Genomic DNA, 22,811 nt, shown 5'->3' on the forward strand with positions numbered 1-22,811 from the left:
GGTAACATATTAGTAATCAAATAATTTACAATATTCACATACCAAGGTAATGACACACTCGCGAAGAATAATTTCTCATGAGGGAACATTTCCTACAAATGAGGTTCATCCTGCACATGCTTTTCTTCTTGCGGTGCACTATGTTCCTCCATCTCCAAGGAACACATACTTGAGGTGACTGTGAATAGGCTTCAAATCTGTAGTGGGAGCCTGCAAAATAGAGGGTAAAGGCCTCTCATTAGAAATTGGTAACGCAATATAAAGAACGTAACCTGATTGTTGTAACTATGGAATATCATTCAATGCTGCAACAGTTTCTTGCAAATCTGAACTCAAGGCTAACTCCTCATTCTCTTTCTCAATATGCTTACTAATGGAAAATTCCAATTCATCTTTTCCATCAAGTCCAAAAACTTCCTGTGTGAAATAATCAATCACATCAATAAAATAAACAGGATTATCATCACTAGGATATTTCATGGCATCATAAATGTTAAACTTAACAATTTCACCATCAAATTCCATGGTAAGTGTGCCACTATGAACATCTATCTTAGTCTTGGATGTCTTTAAGAATGGTCTTCTTAAAAAAATAGGAGCAGTTTGGTCACCATTTTCCATATCAAGCACATAGAAATCAGAGGGGAAAATCAAATCATTAACTTGCACAAGAACATCCTCAACTACACCCTTAGCATAGGCATTGGATCTATCAGCCAATTGAATCACAACACTATTTTTATTCAAAGGTCCAAGTTTCAAAGAAGCATATATAGAATATGGCATGGCATTAATCGAAGCTCCTAAATCTATCATGGCCTTCTCAAATTCCATGTTATCTAACGTACAAGGGATAGTAAACATACCTGGATCTTTGCACTTCACAGGGAGTTTTCTTTGAATAATTACAGAAACATTCTCCCCTACTCTCACCTTCTCACATCCTTTAAGTTTTTGTTTCTTTTTAATTGTGCACAGTTCTTTCAAGAATTTAGCATAACGAGGCACTTCTTTAATAACATCTAAAAGTGGAATATTTAACTCACATCTATAGAAAGTCTCATATAAATCTTTATTTTGCTCATCTTTTCTAGAATCGGCCAAAGCCCGAGGAAAAGGAGGAACGAGTTTATAATCAGAAAGAGGTGGAAACTTACGCTTAGGTACGTCATCATCATTGGGGACATTCCTGTCTGCAACGACGTTTTTCTCCTTTTCTTGCTCCAATGATGCAGGGGTTGCCTTTACAAGAAACTCAACCTCTTTACCACTTATCAAAATGATTGCACTTGCATTTTCTCTTGGATTTACTATCGTTTGAGTGGGTAATTTTCCCGAATTTTGTGCCTCTAGCCAACTAATTGCGGTTGCCATCTGACCCATCTGATTGTCCAAACTTTGAATATTGGCCCTTGTCTCCTATTGAAATTTCAAATTATTAGTGGAAAGAGATTTAACAATATCTTCTAAAAACATACTAGAATTGGAAGTTTTGCCTGATTGTTGTCTAGGGGGATATGGCTCCCTGTATTGCTGGTAACTTGGGTGATTTTGAGTCGTGGGCTGATTAACTTGTGGATTCCCATAGCTAAGGTTGGGATGATCCCTCCATTCCATGTTATACGTGTTCGAGTAGGGATCATACTTCCTTTGCAGTTGTCCAGGAAAACCACCTGCCACATTCACTTGCTCAGTGGACTCCTCTTGAAGAGTTGGATACATATCGGTTGGATGCCCTACTACTAAACAAATCCCACAAGCCTTCACTCTTTGCGTATTACCTACAGGCATTTGACAAACAAGAGAAGTTAGACTCACAATTTGTTGTTCAAGGGAGGAACTAGTTACCTCATTAACATTCTTAGATGGAAGGTCAAGCCTAGTGCCAAATTGTTGAGAATTGGCCGCCATATTTGCAATCAAGTTTCTCGCAGCATTAGGAGTTTTATCCACCAATGCTCCTCCACTAGCAGCATCAATCATGCTCCTTTCAGTGGGTAGAAGGCCCTCATAGAAATATTGGATAAGTAGTTGCTCACTAATCTGATGATGGGGACAGCTTGCACATAATTTCTTGAAACGCTCCCAATATTCGTGTAGGGACTCTCCGTTATGTTGCCTTACGCCATAAATTTCTTTTCGAATGTTGGCCGCCCTTGAAGCTGGGAAATATTCTCCAAAAAAAATCTCTTCATCTCATTCCATGTGGTAATACTCCTAGAGGGTAGATAATATAGCCAATCCTTAGCCGAATCCTTCAAAGAAAACGGAAAGGCTTGTAATTTAATTTGCTCTTCTGTCACTCTCGTGGGTTTCGTACTCGTGCATACCACATGAAACTCCTTTAGATGCTTGTGATGATCTTCACCTGCAAGACCATGAAAAGTGGGCAAGAGATGTATTAGTCCAGATTTGAATTCAAATGTAGTAGTAGCATCTAAAGTAGGGAACGTTATGCATAAGGGTTGTTGATTCAAATCAGGGGTTGCAAGCACTTTCAAAGTTCGATTTCCAGCCATGACTTCCTCCTCCTTTAAATCAGGTTCACTATCAAATGGGGAATCAAGAGGTAGATCATTCTCTTCAGAATTCCTTTGAGCTTATCTCCATAACCTACGCAAAGTTCTCTCTATTTTCGGATCGTACTGCAAATCACCTTGATTAGAAGATCGTGATATAATCATAAAAAATTAAGGGAACTCTAATAAAACATGAAAAAAAAATTAGGAAAAATCAAGAATGATGAAAACAAATAAAAATTCTAAAAATCCTAGAAAACAGTGGAATTTGGCTTCAAAGTCAGAATACTGCCAAAATCGTAACAAGGAAAAACTAATGATTTTTTTTCAAAAATTTATAGAATGAAATAATGATCACAAAAAGCACAAAAATCAACTAGAATCACTTCCCCAACAATGGCACCAAAATTTGGTGTGCTGTTGCAGGCAACCAAAAATAAAACCTATACTCCTAAAAATATGTGTAGTAGTGCGAGTAAGGATCGATCCCACAAAGAGTGATTAGTCTACTTTTATGCTCTGTGAACAAGGATAGGGGGGGGGGGGGGGGGTGTTGAGTATAACAAAAGCACTTTTTAAAAAAAACTTAGAAACAATTCAAATTAAAAGAATCAAAATCAATCAAGAGAAGAAACCTTGGTCTAAGTCAACATCCACCATCGGAATTCCACAATTGATCATCGATGCAAGCATATATCAATTCACACTTGAATACACACCATTACTATCTTCCTATCTCTCCTTTCGTAGTTAATTAGAAAACAAGTGATCCAATTAACCCTAACTACTAAACAGCCCAAGACAAGCGCTAAAGGTTTAACCTAGCAGCAACCTTAAGAATTAGAGAGATTGATGAAGCTAAACAACACAAACACAAGTGGCTGCATTTAATTTAGTCCAATGTTCTTCCCAAGATCTAATAATTTCTGCCGCAGAAAATCATCAAATCTCGATTGGTTCACAGGTTAGAGAGATCAAACAATTACGGATTTGACATCTAACCTAGCAATAGATTGCAACGAGTAATAAACTAGTAGGCCTCCTCGGCATTAAACGAGACAATCATGAACGAAAATTTCAGAAGAACATCAGATACTCAAAACATAAATTGAATGACGAAAATAAATCAGATCTCATAGTTGTATTGATACCGAGGCTTCAGTTTCCTTTGACCAAGTCTGAAAGTTTAGACACACAAGGCCATGAAGAAATCTGAAGAAAATAAAACTAGAGAAAAGAGAGAGGAAAAGCTGGAGAAGAAAAATTAAGGTCTGGGGGGCCAAACTCCTTTTTTTTCCTTTTAATTCTCTCCTTTCTTCCCGTTTAGGGTTTTTTTGTTCGTGCATCCGGTTTGGGTCACAATGCACATTCCATGACTTCAAGTCAGATTTCAACCTAGATACATCCCGTATTGCTCCAAATGCAAAACATAAAATTTATATAAAGGTTTCTTTTAATTCTATAGCATCTTGAATCATCTCCATCTGAGCTCGGATGAGAGAGTTATGTCCATATTTCGAATCAATGTCGAAAATGTCCAGAATTGCCCAATTAACTTCGTTTTGCACTTAACGCTTCCATTCGCATCCTAAATAAAAATATAAAAATATTGAGTATATTTAGGCACCAAATAATTATAAAAGTCTAATCATTAAGAGATAAAAATATGACATTTTGCATTCTCATCAGTTTCCTATATTCATATTATTTCTACTGCTAGAAATGAACTTGAAGTTAAATCTAAGATATGTTTCTTTATTGGCTATGGTAGTACCGAGTTTGGTTATTGCTTCTGGGATGACCAAAGTTGTAAGGTTATCAGGAGCAAGAATGTGATCTTCAATGAAGGTGCTTTGTATAAAGACAGGTTGAGAATAGAGTCTGAGAGCACAAGTGATGAATCGAAGAAGTCTGAACTGATTCAATTGAGAGAATTTCAAGCTATTGAGATGGAGAATATTGCTCAGGAAGACCAAGAGAACATACCCCCAGAAGTAAATGAAAACATTCCAGTGACTAAACTCAGGAGATCTGCTAGAACTAGCAGACCACCACAAAAGTACTCCCCTACACTAAATTATATTTTATTGATCGATAAAGGTGAACCAGAGAGTTATGATGAAGTCGAAAAAACTGATGAATCAACCAAGTGGGAGTTTGCCATGTAGGATGAGATGGATTCACTATTATCTTGTTACAATGTGGGATCCAGAATGGTGCACGAGCTGGTGGGACCCACCATGAGGACGTAGGATGCCAAGAAGAGTCCTCACCCAAGCCAACACGAGTTAAGAAGATAAGAAGCACAAGCTGAAATGAGTTAGAAGACTTGAAGATCAAGTGGAACCTGCAAAGTTACCACGAGCTGGAATCTTATCAATACGAGTTGGAAGATCACATGGGATACACAAGGATAAGGCCACGAGATTACCTCCTCCCTTATGTCCACGTTTTTGAAGAAGAGTTATAGTTCAATTTTTTTTAGAACTCTATTAGATTGTGTTATCCTCTCATGATAGACTTATCTTAGAGAGTTAGATTTGGAATGTAATTAGGAGATTTAAAGGTTAATCATATAAGGAGTCTATCACTTCCTCTACTATAAATAGAGGTGTTGTAATTTGGAATTAATCAAGTTCTACAATTCTCTCTTGAGTAAATCTTTCTCTCTTTGCTTGGTGCACCCCTTGTTCCTCTTCTCTTCTTCTCTCTACTCGAGAGCCTTCTTCCCCTTTTCTCCTTTTTCTCTCTTCCCTTGCTTAGAATATTGTAAAAGGGATCCTAAGTTCAACATATCCAATTAGACATGGCAATTGACCGAGTTACCAAAAGAGAAGAAGGTCTTGCAGAACAAATCAGTGAACCAAATAAAAGACTAACATGATGGCAGCAAGTGGTACAAAGCAAGATTGGTGGTAAAGGGATTTCAAAAAAAAGGCATTGACTACACTGAAATTTTCTCTCCAATAGCTAATTTGACTATTATTAGAACAGTGCTTGGACTAGTGGCAAATGAAGGCTTGAACATTCTTCATGGTGATTTGGAGGAAAAAATTTACATGATGCAACCATAGGGTTTCAAAACACAAGGAAAGGATAAAATGGTGTGCAAACTTCAAAAGAGCATGATCTTAAATAGGCTCCTAGACAATGGTATAAGAAGTTTGACACCTTTATGAGTAGTAATGGTTTCTTGAGGTGTCAGGCGGATCATTGTTGTTATGTGAAGAAGCTTGATAACTCCTACATCATTCTACTACTATATGTTGATGACATGTTGATAGTAGGTACTTGCAAATAGGAAATAGATTTTGAAAAGGAGTTATCTAAGAAGTTTACAATGAAGGATTTGGGTGCTGTAAAACAAATCATTGGGATGAGGATTACTAGGAACATTGATGTCTTGAAACTATCACAAGAAGAATAGATGAAGAAGGTGTTGAGCAGATACAACATGAATGATGCAATACCAGTGAGTACTCCTTTGGCTAGTCACTTTAGGCTATCTAAGCAGCAATCACTTTCTACAAAGCAAGAGCGATCCAACATGGCCAATGTGCCATATGCTTTTGCTATTGGCCGTCTCGTGTATGCCATGGTGTGTACAAGTCCAAACATTGCTCATGCAATGAGAGTTGTGAGCAGATATATGAGTAATCCGGGTAAGCAACATTGGGAAGCAATGAAGTGGATTCTCAGGTATTTGAGAGGCACTGCAGACTCAACCTTATATTTCAGAAAGTCAGACTTGGGATTAAAAGGTTACATAGATGATGATATGGCAGGAAGAGTATCACTGGATATGTATACACATTGGGTGGTACAACAGTTAGCTGGGTCTCTAAGTTGCAGAAGATAGTTGCATTTTCCACTATTGAGGCAGAATATATCGTCGTGACTAAAGCCAACAAAGAGATGGTATGGCTGCAGTATTTCTGGGAGGAATTAGGTCTCAAGAATGGGAAGAATGTGTTGTATTGTGACAGTCAAAGTGTTATTCATTTAGCAAATAATCTTTTTTATCATGCCAGAACAAAACACATACAAGTGCATTATGACTTCATCAAATCGTCTCTAGAGGATAGAGTCTTCGCGCTTGAGAAGATTCAAGGAAGTTAGAATCTGGCTGATATGCTGACAAAGACTGTTATGATTGAGAAACTAAAGTTGTGTGCAACTTCAATTGGACTTCTCTCTAAGGATTGAGAAGCTATTCTGACTACAGAGGAGATATTGATAATGGATTAGTCTCCAAGTAGGAGATTGTTAAGTTGTAGACCCTAATTAACACCTTACCCTCTGGCGTGTATTGACCTTCGTGGTAAGGTCATCATGGGGGTTGGAAGGGGGGGGGAACCCCCCTCTTGAGGGTTCTAGGGTGGAGCCCTTGGCTGGTCCACAACATATTTAAGGGTAGTGTGGGGATTTCACACTTGTAATCCGGCTACCCTAATTTTCTCTTTATATATGGGGGCACTGTTGTTAGGGTTTTATCCCCTTGACGAGTATCATCATCCCGAGGTGCATCTAGAGTTGGATTCTGAGAGGTTAGAGAAAAATACCTGTAAGTGTGTGCGATTTGTCATATAAACAATTTCATCTTTATAGTGGATTAATACAGTAGCAGAAGATGAGACATAGTCTTACCTTGAGGTGAACTTGTATAAATCTTGTTTGTTCTCATGCTTGTTTTTCCTTTCTTTCACAATTATTATTATTGCTCTCATTAGTTTGGAATTAGGGCATCTTATTCCTAACACTGATGATCTTCCTTAGAGTGATTAAAACGCTAACAATGGTGCCCCTAAATATAAAGAGAAAATTAGGGCTACCGGATTACATGTGTGAAATCCTCAAACTACCCTTAATGAGATACCAGTCAATATATCATGGATTTGGCGGGGGCTTCCCGCCCCCTTTCTAACCCACACGACGACCTTACCTCTAAGGTCGATCTGTGTACCGATTCAGCATAAGGCATTCATTAGGGTCCACAACTTAACAGGATCAACCATAGCAAATTGATCTATCATCAAAGACTTGGCCATTTCATGCTATAAACCGTGATCGATCATCCTACAGAGATTGATCCATCATAGTTGTCCAGGCAAGCAAAATTAACATGGAATGATCAATCATCCCTCCAGAGTGATCGAGTTCAATTTTTTTGGGTGCAAACATAGATGAGTCTTGGTTATGGCATAAGAGGATAGGACATATAAGAATCTCTCCTTAAACAAATTGGCAAAGAAAAACTTAGTGAGGAGACTAACAAGTCAAAAATTCATTAGGGAAAAACCTTGTGATGCTTGCCAACTTGGAAAGCAACACAAATTCTTTTCAATCCAAAAACCGTCTCTACCATTCGACCTCTTCAACTAATCCACATGGATATACGTGGACCTACCCGTACCTTAAGCTTAAATGGATAGTGGCTCACCCATGTGGTTATGGATGGCTATTCTAGGTTCACATGGATAGATTTCCTAGCAAACAAGGCTGATGCATTTTCAACCTTTGCAATATTTTGTGAAAAAATAAAAAAGGAACAAGGTTGTGGCATGGTTAAAATTATGAATCACCATGGAGGAGAATTTGAGATTTCTTACTTCGAGGACTCTTCAACTCAACAAGGTATAAACCATACCATTTTCGGCTCCTCGAACTCAGTAAAATGGTGTTGTTGAGAGAAAGAATAGGACACTAATTGAAATGGAAATAACTATTTTACATGTATATAACTTGCCTCATAAATTTTGTGTTGAAGCAATAAATACAACTTGTTACATTGTAAACTATGAGTTGTTAGAAAAATTTTGAAGTTGGTTCTGAAAGGAAAAGCGATGAGCCAAATCATTGGAAGAGAGACACCGGGTTTCCTCGGATGCGACTAGGATAGCAAGTTGCTTGCGCAGAGAGCTCTTTTCATCAAACTACTGAGACAGGCGCCCCTAGGACCAGGATTTGAGGTGCTGCTTGAAAGCCTTGAGCTTTTGAGGGTGGTGCCAGCCACAAGGCCCATGAACATCAAAGTCACTCCAGCCATTTGAAACTATTGTTGAAAGAGAATGTGACTAAGCCATGAGTTGACAAAACAAAATGGCGAGGGGCCCTAACTACCGAAATGAGTGTCGACCATGATGGTCCATGATCAAAGAGCGTGCACCCAAGAACTCTACCAGTCACTGTTAGGATCCTCACGAGCCATGGATCTTGTCACCCTCCTCTCTTCTCTTCCTTCCATTACCTTGCTTGACGTTGAGATTGAATGAGGGATTGATGGATATTGAATTTCGGAATGGAGAATTGGGGAAAAATGGGAGAGAGCTTGAAGGAGCTCTTGACCTATTTATCTAATTTATTCTAGCTAAAGTAGACTCAATTCCTATCTCTCATTACCCTAGCCGTCCCCTTAAATAGGGTTGAGGACGTCCAAAACACTAAAGACCCCTTGGGTCAATGGTTCAAACCAATAAATGCTAAACCAACCCAAACCAAAGACAAAACCAAACCAAGAAACAATTACATGGAAATTGAAAAACACATTCATTAATTCCTACACCTCTTGTTAACTCATGATGCTATAGAGTCCATAACATCACCCCCCTCCTGGAGAAAGAGCTTGTCCTCAAACTCGAAGGAAGGATATAAGAGCCGAAATGTTGATAACGGCTCCCATGTGGTGTAACTGGGGTCGGTATCTGCCCACTGGACAAGAATTTCCCAATCACCTTGAATGTGGCGTGCTTGTACTACCTGAACTGGAATAGAAAGGACGTTGCCCTCATGTAGTGGCGGTAGTGGAGTGTATAGTAAGGGTGAGTCACCCTGGAAGGGCTTCAATTGAGAGACGTGAAATACATTATGGATCTTTGATTCCGGTGGTAGCTGCAAGCGGTATGCCACGGGCCCAATTTTGTCCAATAACTGAAATGGACCATAATATTTTGGAGACAGCTTATGGCACTTGGATGCAGTCAGGGACAGTTGGCAGTAGTGTTGAAGCTTTAACCACACATAGTCTCCAAGGAAATAAGATGCCTCCCGGTGCTTCTTATCATAATAGCGTTTCATAGAGTGTTGGGCCTCCTGTAGATGAGTACATACCTCAGTGAGCATAGCGTCTCTTTCAGCTAACGCTTGGTCCAAAGTGACGACTTTAGATGCCCCAGGTTCATATGGTAATAGACGAGGTGGATCTCTGCCATAAACTACCCTGAAAGGTGTAGTTCCCAGTGTTGTGTGGTAAGATGTGTTATAGCAAAATTGTGCCCATGAAAGCCATTTCACCCACCGTCTAGGTGAATCCCCCACAAAACAACGAAGATACATTTCAATCGTGTGATTGATGACCTCTGTTTGTTCATCCGTTTGTGGATGATATGCAGATGAAAATGCCAATTGGGTGCCCTGTAATTTGAATAATTCCTTCCAAAAGCTACTGGTAAAAATGGCATCCCTATCACTGATAATGGATGAGGGAATTCCATGTAATCGGACAATGTTGTCCATAAATTATTGAGCGACCTGAGCAGCAGTATATGGATGTGCCAAAGCAATGAAGTGACCATATTTTGAAAATCGATCAACGACGACGAACATCACAGATTTACCTGATGAAATGGGAAGGCCAGCAATGAAGTCCATGGAAATGTTGGACCAGATTTGAGACGGTAGTTGCAGAGATTGCAATAGGCCGGCCGGACTTAAAGATTCGGCCTTGTTTCGTTGACAAATCTGACAAGCAGCTACATAATCAGCAATTGTGCTCTTCATGCCCTTCCAGTAAAAGTCCCGACTGATTCAGAAATATTTTTTTTGTTGACCCTCATGTGTGCTATCATGGATAGAGGACAGGATGGCGTGAAGAAGTGGGGATGTATGATGCAAAAAAATCTTGTTTTTGTAGAGTATGAGACGATCCTGAATCGTCCAATGAGGAGCTGCTGTCCCCTGTTGAATATCCTGATATAATGACATGAGATCCGGATATTGATGTACTTCCTCAAGAATAGAATCTAATACCAGTGAACGTGGGTGACTGATAGCATAAACTTGTGTAGCTGAATTATCCCGACGTGATAAAGCATCAGCCCCCAAATTCGAACTACCTGGCTTATAGTGAACCGTAAAATCGAAGCCCATGAGTTTAGTTAACCAATGTTGCTGTGAGGATGTGGTGAGGCGCTGTTCAAGAAGATACTTGAGGCTGAAATGATATGTATGAATGAGAAATGGTCGTCCCCAGAGATAAGGTCGCCAATGTTGGACAACCTTGGCTAACCCAATCAATTCCCTCTCATATGCAGCTAACTTATGGTGGTACTGTCCCAACTGACGGCTGAAATAAGCAATGGGGCGTCCCAATTGTTGTAACACTGCCCCTATACCTCCCCCAGATGCATCACCTTCCACCACAAAGTCTCCCTCAAAATCTGGTAATTGTAGGACTGGCGCTGAGGCTAAGGCCTCCATTAACAGGTGAAAGGCCTGTTCCGCTAAAGAAGACTAGTGGAAGGCATATTTTTTGAGAAGGTTGTTGAGTGGTGCTGCTATCTGGCCATAAGATTGGATAAATTTTCTGTAATATCCCGCTAGGCCCAAAAATCCCTTTAATGCTGTGATGGAGGTGGGAATCGGCCAATCTGTTACTGCTTGTATCTTGCTCTGGTCAACTTTCACGCCCACAGCTGATATGACGTGGCCCAAATATGCCACCTCAGATGTACCCATAGAACATTTTGATTTATTCAAAACCAAATGATGAGAGCGTAGAATGGTAAATACCTGATGGAGGTGGTGGAGATGTTCTTCCCAATTTTTGTTGTAGACCAGAATGTCATAAGAAAAGACTAACACATAGTTGCGCAGAAGTGATGAAAATACCTCATTCATGAGGGCCTGAAAAGTGGAGGGTGCATTGGAGAGACCGAAGGGCATGACGAGGAACTCGAAATGACCGTGATGTGTGCGGAACGCAGTCTTCTCCACATCTGCTGGGTGAACTCTTATTTGATGATAGCCCGATTTCAAATCTAATTTGGTAAAAATTGTAACACCATGTAACTCATCCAGCAACTCGTCCACGACTGGAATGGGGACCTTGTCCTTAATTGTTTGCAAGTTGAGTTGCCTATAGTCGACACAAAATCTCCATGATTTATCCTTTTTACGTACTAGTAACACTAGTGAGGAAAAAGGAGATCGACTGGGCTGGATCACACCCTGAGCGAGCATATGCATGCACTGTCGTTCTAGTTCATCTTTTTGTATATGCGGGTAACGATAAGGCCGCACCACTACTGGATTAGTTCCCAACTTTAAACGAATGCGGTGATCACAATGACGCACTGGTGGTAGACCCGTAGGATCATTAAATAAATCCGCAAATGCTGTAAGTAAAGGAGCTAACAGACCATCACCATTGTGCTGAAGCTGTAAAGTGTGAAGTGCATTAGGTACATGTGCCACAATACCTTGTAATGTAATCTGACCCTGTGGTGCTGTAAATGTCATAGTCCAAGCCTAAAAGTCCCACAATATAGGTCCTAATAACTGAAGCCATTTGACCCCGAGCACCAAATCAAATCCAGCCAAGGGAAAGACTAGTAAATCTGCCTGAAATGATTGTCCCTCAATGGTGAAAGGGGTGTTTGCACATAACCCCACACTTGCAATTTTAGCCCCATTGGCCACTGAAACTGAGAGTCCCCTTTGTTGTTGAATTTCCAATCCCAATTGTTGCGCGGTTGGTTCACTGATAAAATTATGTGTGTTGCCCGAATCCACTAAAGCAAGTAGCATGAGATGATGTAACCTGGCCTTTACCTACAAGGTATTAGAACTACACAGGCCATGCATGGCATGGAGGGAGAGCTTTGGTTCTTGTTGTACCTCTTCAACAAATTCATTTTCAGGAAGCTCTTCTGAATCTTCTTCCAACAGTTCAATACTGAATAATCGTTTACAGGTATGTCCTGGCAGGAACTGTTCGTCACAATTAAAACATAGGCCCTTTGTTTTTCTAGCTTCCATTTCCTGTTTAGTCAAAAATTTACGTGGCATAGTGTGTGGAGGCACACTGGTAGCCTGATCTGCTCGGTTAGGGGCAGAGGACCCAAAACGTTGACCAAATGCAGTACCCTGTATTCTGTTGTTCCAAAATGGTTTTCGGTGTAAAGACTCTTTTAGAACTCTCTGTTTGTGTTCCACACCTCTAGTATAATTCATTGCTGAGTCCAAATTTGTCAGACCAAGTAATTCCACTTCCAATCTAACCTCCTCTGTCAATCCAGCATTAAAAATCTGAACATGTAGGTGAGGAGGAACAAATTCACTGGCTCGGGCCAACCTTTCTTGGAACGTTTTTTGGTAAACTTCTAAGGTGCCTGTCTGTTTATAGTAGATCAATTCCCCCACTGGGTTGCTGCTAGCTGGAGGTCCAAACCTCAACTAGCAAGCATGTTTAAAGTGCAGCCAATCCTGAATGGAATGGACATTTCGGTAGTGATGGAACCACATGAGCGCTTCATCGAGCAGGTGGTAGGCGGCCAAAGTAACCTTGTCCATTTCCACTATTTGTTGATGATAGAAGAATTGTTCACATTTCGTGAACCACAGTAAAGGATCTCTAGAGCCATCATATGTAGAAAAGTTAAGTTTAAAGTACCTTGGAACCGTGGATGGTCCTTGTGTGTGAGTAGCCATGGAAACCATTGGTTGGAGCAGGGGTGGATTTGGTGGTGGCGTGAATTGTTGGTGAGGTACTGGTTGTGGTTGAAAATTGGTGGCTGGTGGAGGCGTTGGTGCTTGAAGTGCAGCAAGTTGTTTGATGACGGTTTGGAGAGATGATTCCAGTGTATGTAATGTATTATTGATGTCAGAAATTTCAGTACCTTGAAGAGTGGATCGTTGTTGAAGTTCTGAAAGTACTTGAAGTATGTCCTCTGGAGAAGAGGAATCACTGAGGGTGGACCTGTCTAATACCTCGTTGTTAGGATCCTCACGAGCCACGGATCTTGTCACCCTCCTCTCTTCTCTTCCTTCCATTACCTTGCTTGACATTGAGATTGAATGAGGGATTGATGGATATTGAATTTCGGAAAGAAGAATTGGGGAAAAACAGGAGAGAGCTTGAAGGAGGTCTTGACCTATTTATCTAATTTACTCTAGCTAAAGTAGACTCAATTCCTATCTCTCATTACCCTAGCCGTCCCCTTAAATAGGGTTGAGGACGTCCAAAATGCTAAAGACCCCTTGTGTCAATGGTTCAATCCAATAAATGCTAAACCAACCCAAACCAAAGACAAAACCAAACCAAGAAACAATTACATGGAAATTGAAAAACACATTCATTAATTCCTATGCCTGTTGGTAACTCGTGATGCTATAGAGTCGATAACAGTCACATTGTCATAAAGCTGCAACCATTCTTCATTATCTAGGAAATGATCCAATTTAGATAAAATTGGCAGATGGCGTCCATTAGACAAAGTAAAGGACTTCCCAGCGAGAGCAATTTCATCAAGATCACAAACACTGATGAAATTATAAAACCGTTGCATAGAGGTAGCGATTCAAAGGGTGGGAGGATTTCTTCTCATGGCAATATCGAGTGGCACTAAAGTCTCCCACAAGAAGGAGAGGGAGTTTCTAATGCTCACAAATACTAAGAAGATCCTCCAAGAATTGACAATTGTGATAACAGATCAGACCATAAACTCCAACAAGACACCAACTGCTTCCAGTACATTTGTCAAGACCTTGACACCGATGGAGAAAGTCCCTTGGACATAATCGTAAACCTCAAGAACCCAAGTGTCCTAAATAAGAAGGATACCACCAAAGGAGCCAATAGTGTCAAGTCCACTCAAAATCATGGGACAACCAAATGTCCTGTATAGTTGTATGAGCTAATGAAGAAGCCTTTTTCTCCTGAAGGACAACAAGGTTTGCCTCGGAAGAAGAAATAAAGTTCTGAATGCTTGCCCAGTGGGTTGGGATGAAGCGGAAAATAAATCCCACTAGGTTTCAGGTCAAGGACGGGTTTCCCCAAAACCCAACCCGAGGGGATGAGATGGAGATTTAAAAAAGGGTAGGGGCTGGTCAAGGATAGGTCGGATTTGTGGGGATGGGTCAAGTTCATGGGGACAGGGTGAAGATGGGTTGGGTTAGGGTTTACGGGAATGAGATGAGGACATTGATTGGGCCAAGATCAAGTTTGACATTTTGGGTTTATTGAATTTTTTCAAGTTCTAGTTTTGGAATCCGGGTTTGGGTCAAATTTTTGAAACCCAAACCCAACGTGACCCATGCCCACCCCTAGCCTGTAGAAGTCATTTTTGAAGATTGTCATTGAACTTCTTGTGACTGTAGATATATAACTGTCAAGACCCACAGTTCTTTGAACTAATATGGGTTTTGATTGGGAACGCTATCTTTATAGCTCTGGAATAGAGAGCTCGTCGTATCTATGAAAAGTTCTTGAGAGTTGGGGAAACTTGCGACTGCAAGTGCCAAGCATGAGGGGTTCTTAAGAAGGTGAGGCAGGTGTAGTGATTGGAGGTTGAAGACAATGTGAGAGGAGAGTGGAAAGGTTGCATAAGAGGTTTTCTTTGAAGTGGGAGCAAAACGAGAGGAGGGAACCAATTGTGTATGCCATCAATTGATTGGACACCTTGAAGATGATCTTGATGAGGTGTGGAACCGTGAGGGCATGGGCTTCAAATGTCGAGCAATTGCATGGGACCCAACATAGGAGCTTGATGGTGGCAAGAGCACTCAATGATACACTTTTTAAAGTCGGTGAGATGGTTTATAGGATGGTTAGCGGCCCCTATGGTTATGGCCTTGCTTCGGTTGGGCTTTTAGGTTGTTCTTTCTGCTTTGGCGGGTTTCACAAGCCGTGCAATACAATGTGTGGGTGGGTGGGGGGGGGGGGGGAGGATGGGGATGAAAGAATTCCCTCGGAGATATACTTTTGCTCGGAATGATGAGAATTCATGCTTCCAAAATCTGTTGGAAAGAGCATAGGTCTTGTCTTTCACAACACATTGCTAAAAATTTGTTTAGTGAAAACAAAAATGAAAAATCTGATAAATATTTGCCTCTTCCCTTATTGAACTTTGTTTTCCATTACCTTATACTACTACGTGTGAAAACAGTGGGAAGAGAGATATGTTTGGAATTAGACGCCTTAATTCCAAACTAATGAGAGCAATAATAATGTTGATTTTCAGGACTCTGTGATTTAGGTCATGGAGAAAAAGACATTGACAAAAAAACAAAAGGAATGAACCCTCATAAGGTATATTTATAGGTATCAAAACTAAAAATATTACAAGTATGCCCTTCACCATAATAAGAGTGAAAAAGAGACAGGAAACGTAAACTAATTACATCAGTGCCTAATTACATCATATATTCCAACACCCCCTTCAAGCTGGGAGGTAATGGCAAAGATCCTAGCTTGAACCAAATAACATAAATGTAGTAATAATCTCCTCCATCACAGTATCCCAAGGATAAGTACGAAACTAGACACAAACACTCACAAGGTAAAAATGGATGATAAAACATAAGTCAAAACCAAACTCCAGGATTTCGAACGAATATATTGAAAATAATCACTAAAGTGGGTAATGCTTGTCATTCACAAGACGGAGATAAAAGACCCATGGATACCAATAAATAGTCTCAATGGACTTCAAACACCCATATGAATAAAAGGGACAACCAAAGCAATGCTTTAAAAGGGTTGGCCAATAAGGGTAACTGAGAGTCAAATAAAGGATGGTAGGAGAAAGACTACCAAAGGGTAGTGGGTAATGGGTAAAGAGGCAGATACGATGTTAAGGCCACCATGTGATTTAATTTTTTAAGAAATTCAAATTTTGTATCAAACAAACCAATGCCAACAATAGTGAGCAAATAATGAACCCAAGGCAATCAACCGAAGATTTCTTCTTAAAAAGTAATGTCTCAATCAAAGACATACAATAGCAGCAGCGAAAATGGGCCGATGTCCAGTTAACATGCACCATATGTGCAGTTGTATAGTAGCGGATAACTGGTAAATAATAGAGGTCCTTAAGAATAATAAGGACACATGAAATAGTCTGCAGCAAATCCATCAATAAATAAGGAAGTTGCACCAAATCCTAGTAATAATCGACGATAATAATCAGTCGAAGAAAAATAACTGAGTCTAAATGAGTAAGATATCATACCAATATAGCCGAGTCACAGGAAAACTAGGTATAAACCTTGTGACCCGGACCCGTATAACCGAGGCATGAAATAAGTGGCATTGGCTGAGTTAATTCAATGAATTGACCCGAACCGGGTTGACTCGATTGACCTGACCCAGTGGATTAACCCTAGCGAAATAGAATATAGTTTGTTGATTTTCAGGACTCCATGAATTTAGCTCAAGAAGAAAAAGTGAGAGAGACCCATTGGGAGAAAACTAGAGGAAGAAGAGGTTATGGACTTAATGATCCTAACCCTTCCCCTAAAGCTCAATTTATAGATTAATGAAACTATTGTATTACAATAATACCCTTGAACTTAAGGTTTATAACTTTAACCTAATTACATCAATGCCATCTCTATGAGATGACTCTTTATTTACCATCCTGACATCATTGTATGGATTTGTGGGCCTTCGCCTTGATTTATGGGTCTTGAGACAATCTTCCACTTCTCTTGGATATGTGGGTCCTCCTTGGTCTTATGGTATTGGGCCAATCTTCCATCACACATGGATATGTGGGTCTTCCTTAGTCATGTGGGCTTGGGTCCTATCTTCCAACACTACCCCTCAAGCTGGAGGTGAGAGAATAGCATGAACTCCCAGTTTGCTATAAATAATGTATAAAATATTTTTTGGTATAATGTGGCACATCTTCCAACACTCCGCCTCACACTAGTGCTCTCGTTGATGAGGCCCAGCTAACATAATAAAAGTGATAGTAAAATCACTTCAAGTCGTATGACATTTCTCTTTAATCCAATCAAATAACACATTTTGGATGTTTGGCACACTCCTATCTTCTATAGGTTGTGCCACTGTTATTAATGGAGGTAGTGTGTAATAAAAAAAATCCTCCATCACTGTGTCACTCCACAGGACAATGACTCTCAAGTTGTAGGAGTAATAAATGTCAATTCATGGGGGTATAACATAGAGTTAGAAATAAACTCTTTCATCATGGTGAAATAACATAGATGTCCTTACGGGTAGTAGTAATAAGCTCCTCCATCATGGTGATGTAACATATACTGAGGCCACTTCTTCTTCAATAATAATGTCTCATCCAATGAGACATAATAGCAGCAGCTGTAATGGGCTTGGGCCCATATAACACGAACCAAAATAATCCTTGTAAAATGACCCATGAAATAATCCAATGCAAATATCTCTACCAAAAAATATGTTGGCCAATGAATAATTTGTCAATTCTTCAAAATAATAATCAAGCCAGAGAAAAAAAATTATCGAGTCAAACCAAAATATGTGTAAAAATTGGACCTGAATAACCGAGGCATGAAATAAGTGGCATTGGCTGAGTTAACTCACTAAATTGACTAGGACCAGGTTGACTCGATTGACCCGACAGGCTGGGTTAAGCCCGTGAAATAGATAACTCTCGGTTTGGGTCTCGGTCAGAACAGACTCGGCCTGGCCCTGGTTTAATTTTTCCTAACTTAGGAAAAATTTATCAACAATGCCTTCATCTTCCTCCTGTGGTCAAACAAAGCTTCCGACTTCCTCCCCGCAGCCTGCTGAACAAAGGGACAATAGCTCAGAAGAATGAAAATGCTATCTCCATAGACAAGCATAAAAAATTAATAAAGCAACAAGGTCATCTTCCCCATGCGGCTCTAAACAGAGTGGTAGTCATCATCTACACTTCCGAACAGAGCAAAAAACCAGAGACGACAATGCTAGTGCTGGACAAAAACTTTATCTTGAGAAGTTCCCTAAAATAGCGAAGAAGATATCTCTTGGAGAATCAACCATAAATCTTCCCTAACAGAGAAAATATATTATTGGCAAGAAAGGAATGCTCGGCAACTTCCTCACCGTGAGAAGTCATCATCTTTGGCACAAATAATGTCTCTAGATTTTCCAACGAGCACGTCTCTGGAAGATAAGGCCAAGCTAGATGAAACAAAGTTAATGGAAACTTCTTTTGTTAATGGATCAGTAGAACCAACAACAACCGAGGTAGTGACGGGGAGGCTTCAGCTGAGGATGGTAAGCCGAATGGGTCGAGGGACAAAAATAAAATAAAATGGCAGAAGATGAGTTCGGTAGAGTTGTCTTCTCTGTCAACGGCAATGGGATAACTTGGATAAAAAATAGTAACTAAAGCAGAAAAATAGAGCTCGCTCGGTTTCCAAAATCAATAAAGGAGCAAGATACTAACTCATCATCCAAAAAAGGCAACATAGTGGTGTTGGTGATTGATGTGTAGAGAGGATAACCGAGAACAATATCTTTCCAAATAAAGGAAGATCAAATATATCTTTGGCAGAACTATAATACCCTATGCACCAACGTTGTGTATGACAAAATACAGGCTAAAAATCAGATTGATATTTTCTTGTAGAGGTAGTAGATAAAACAGATAAAAGGGCACACAGAAAAAGATAAAGAGAAAAAATTGGACTTCTAAAAAGAAACCATAGTTATGAGTCCTGAAAATCAATGACTTGATACCATGTTGATTTTCTAGACTATGATTTAGGTCATGGAGAAAAAGACATTGACAGAAAACAAGAGGAAGAAAAGGTTATGGACTTGATCCAAACCCTCCCTTATAAGGTATATTTATAGGTATCAAAACTACCAATATTACAAGTATACCCTTTACTCAAATAAGAGTGAAGAAGAGACAGGAAAAGTAAACTAATTACATCAGTGGCACCCAAATTACATCATATATTCCAACTTATAATAATCGGAGAAGAAGACAAAAGCAAGAACGAGAACAACAAAGAGATTTATATAGGTTCACTTCAAGGTGAGACTTACATGTGTTGTTTATCTCTAACCTCCCTCGGCCGCAACTAATGCTCCTCGGATGATGATCATCATCAAGTTGATCAAACCTTAACAACGGTTCCACCATATATAAAGAGAAAATTAGGGTAACCAACTTACAAGGGTGAAATCTCTACACATCTGTCAATATATCGTGGACCCACCCAGGGGCTCCCCACCCATCTTCCAACCCCCACAATGACCTTATCGAGTTGGTCAATGTTATGGACTCCACAGCATCATGAGTTATCCACAGGCATAGGAATTAAATTGTGTAAATTTACTTTTAATGTAATTCCATTTGGTTTGGTTTGGTTTAGTTTAGATGTAATATGGCATGAACCAATTGACCCATGGGTCTAATTTGTTTTTCTGTCCTCAACCCTATTTATGGGGACGTCAAGGTGAAGGAAAGTAAGTATTGAGAAAATTAGAATTAAACAGGTCAGATTCTCCCTCAGAAGTCTAGGTTGGATTCTCCCTTTGAGGTCCAGGTCGAGCTTCCTTCAAAGCTCAATCATTCAATTATGATTTCCATCATTCCACGTTCAAGAAACAAGAATCCTCTTCCAGAGTCAAGATTCAATATGGAGGGAAGAGAGGAAAGAAGGGTGACTCGATCCATGGCTCGGGAAGAACCTAACATCTTGGTATCAGACAGGTCCACCCTTGGGGATTTGTCTTCCCCTGAGGATTTGCGGGAATTAGTCAAAGATAATTGCCAGAGGACAAACATTCAGGCTCAATCCCTTGAAGAGGTGCGTCAGACCACATCTGACCTATATGAGGCCATCAAATCCATGGACGCCACCATCCAAGCCCTCCTCCGGCGACAAGACGATAGTGGTCTATGAGCACCACCACCGGAAGCCTACTCTCCACCAGGACCACCATCACTTCCAGCCACCACCACCAATGCGCCATAACAATCCCCATCTGGGGCCTGCCGCATAGGGACCAAATACGGTTCCCAAGTATTTCAAACTCGATTCTCCTACATATGATGGGTCTAAGGACCCCTTGATTTGGTTAACCAAGTGTGATCAATTCTTTTATCATCAAAAAACACATACGCATACCACATGCTCAATGAAGCGCTCCTATGGTACCACCAATTCCGAAATGACCAATTGGTTCAGGATTGGACAACCTTTAGACAATCATGCATGATGAGGTTTGGTCCTCCAGCTAGTAGCAATCCATTGGGCGAATTAATCAATTATAAGCAGAATGGATCACTAGAGGTGTATCAAAAGACCTTTCAAGAACGTTTGGCCCACGCTAATGAGTTTCTCAGTCACACCCAGTATGTTCACATCTTTACTGGTGGTTTGACACAAGCTCTGCAATTGGAAATTGAATTACATGGTCCTACAGATTTGGACCACGCTATGAATTTATCCAGGTCAATTGAGCATAAGCAGCGAGTTCTGAAGGATTCACTGGTCAAAAAACCAGCTTGGCCAGGAAGGCACAATGCCACTGCACCAGCACCATATTCTGGGCCTCCACGTTCTGGAGCCAGTGCAGCACCGCGCCCAGATAGTTCTAACTCTATTCCACCAACTCCTTACTTCAAAAAATTGAACAGATAAGAAATGGATCAAAGAAAGGTCAAGGGCCTTTGTTTTAACTTTGTTGAATAGTATGTCCAGGGTCACATATGCAAAAGATTATTCAGTATATGTCTGTGGGAGGATTGTGAGGACATGCTACCAGAGGAAGAGATTGTGGAGACAGACCAAGAGGGTCCAAAGATTTCACTTCATGCCATGACTGGCCTGCGTAGTTCTAACACCATGCAAGTTAAAGCCCAGTTACATCATCTACAATTACTTGCTTTAGTTGACTCTGGCAGCACGCATAATTTCATCAGTCAGCCAGCAGCCGAACAACTTGGGTTAGTCATCCAATAGTAGACAGGCCTCTCTGTCTCAGTAGCCAATGGGGCTAAAATTACCAGTGTGGGCATATCTCTAGCCACCCACTTTGATATTGAGGGACACTCCTTTATAGCAGATTTCCTGGTGATTCCACTGTTAGGATTTGATTTGGTACTTGGGGCCTATTTTATGGGATTTTCAGGTTCTCACCATGACCTTCACAGAGGACCACCGTTAGATCACATTGCATGGCACCTAGGAACCAGTGCCCTGGACACTTCGGGTTGTTCAATTCCATAGCACCGACAACTGTAAGTTATCTTAATTACTTAGAGACTTTGAGGATATATTTCATGAACCTATTGCTCTTCCACCTATTTGGCACTGTGATCACCGCATCCGATTGAAAACGGGCATTGAACCTATAATGGTGCTGCGTTACCGTTACTCTCACCTACAGAACGATGAAATTGAAAGGCAGTGCCAAAATATTCTCACCCATGGAATTATTCAGCCAAGCAGGTCTCCTTTCTCCTCCCCAGTATTAATGATCTACAAGCATGATAAGTCATGGAGGTTTTTTGTGGATTACAGGCAACTCAACTCTCACACCATTAAAGATAAATTTCCCATCCCAATGGTGGATGAGTTGCTAGATGAGTTACACAGTGCTACTATATTTACCAAGCTAGATTTGAAGTCTGGCTATCATCAAATCCACATTCATCCATTAGATGTGGAGAAAACTGCGTTCCACACGCACCACGGGCATTTCAAGTTCCTCGTGATGCCATTTGGTCTCTCAAATGCGCCTTCCACATTCCAGGCCCTCATGAATGAGGTGTTTTCCTCTCTCTTGAGGAAATACGTTTTGGTATTTTTTTATGATATTTTGGTATATAGCAACAGTTGGGAAGAGCATCTTCAGCACCTTCACCAGGTATTTACTCTTCTCCGCTCACATCATTTGCTTTTAAATCAGTCCAAATGTTCTATGGGTACTTCAGAAGTGGCATACTTGGGCCACGTTATTTCAGCAGTTGGGGTGAAGGTAGACCAAAGTAAGATTCAGGCTGTCATAGATTGGCCTCCTCCCACCTCCATTACAGCCTTAAGGAGATTTTTGGGCCTAGCTGGGTATTACAGGAAATTTATTCCCAACTATGGCCAGATTGCAGCACCGCTCAACAACCTACTCAAGAAAAACGCCTTTACCTAGTTGGAGACAGCGGCTCATTCCTTTCAGCAGTTGAAAGAGGCCTTATCATCTGCACTGGTTTTGCTGCTACCGGACTTTGATGAGTCATAGGTGGTGGAAAGTGATGCTTCAGGGGGCGGTATTGGTGCGGTGTAACACCA

General features: G+C 40.5%; 1 protein-coding gene across 1 annotated transcript in view; it reads right to left on the reverse strand.

Annotated features, from left to right (window-relative positions):
* Positions 1-285: 285 nt before the first annotated feature.
* The window catches only part of LOC137959444 (uncharacterized), a 28,198-nt gene continuing 5,672 nt past the window's right edge, over positions 286-22,811 (reverse strand). The window contains exons 2-5 of the mRNA XM_068806819.1: positions 2,331-2,547; positions 1,573-2,043; positions 664-1,419; positions 286-417 (exon numbers count right to left, since the gene is read on the reverse strand). Coding sequence (XP_068662920.1) covers positions 286-417; positions 664-1,419; positions 1,573-2,043; positions 2,331-2,547 — 1,576 coding nt within the window. The remainder of the gene's footprint in view (positions 418-663; positions 1,420-1,572; positions 2,044-2,330; positions 2,548-22,811) is intronic.

Source organism: Aristolochia californica, unplaced genomic scaffold (assembly GCF_029961685.1).
Source record: "Aristolochia californica isolate CCGP_79_NKW_82.1479 unplaced genomic scaffold, dmAriCali1.0.hap1 SCAF_3, whole genome shotgun sequence".
NCBI lineage: Eukaryota > Viridiplantae > Streptophyta > Magnoliopsida > Piperales > Aristolochiaceae > Aristolochia > Aristolochia californica.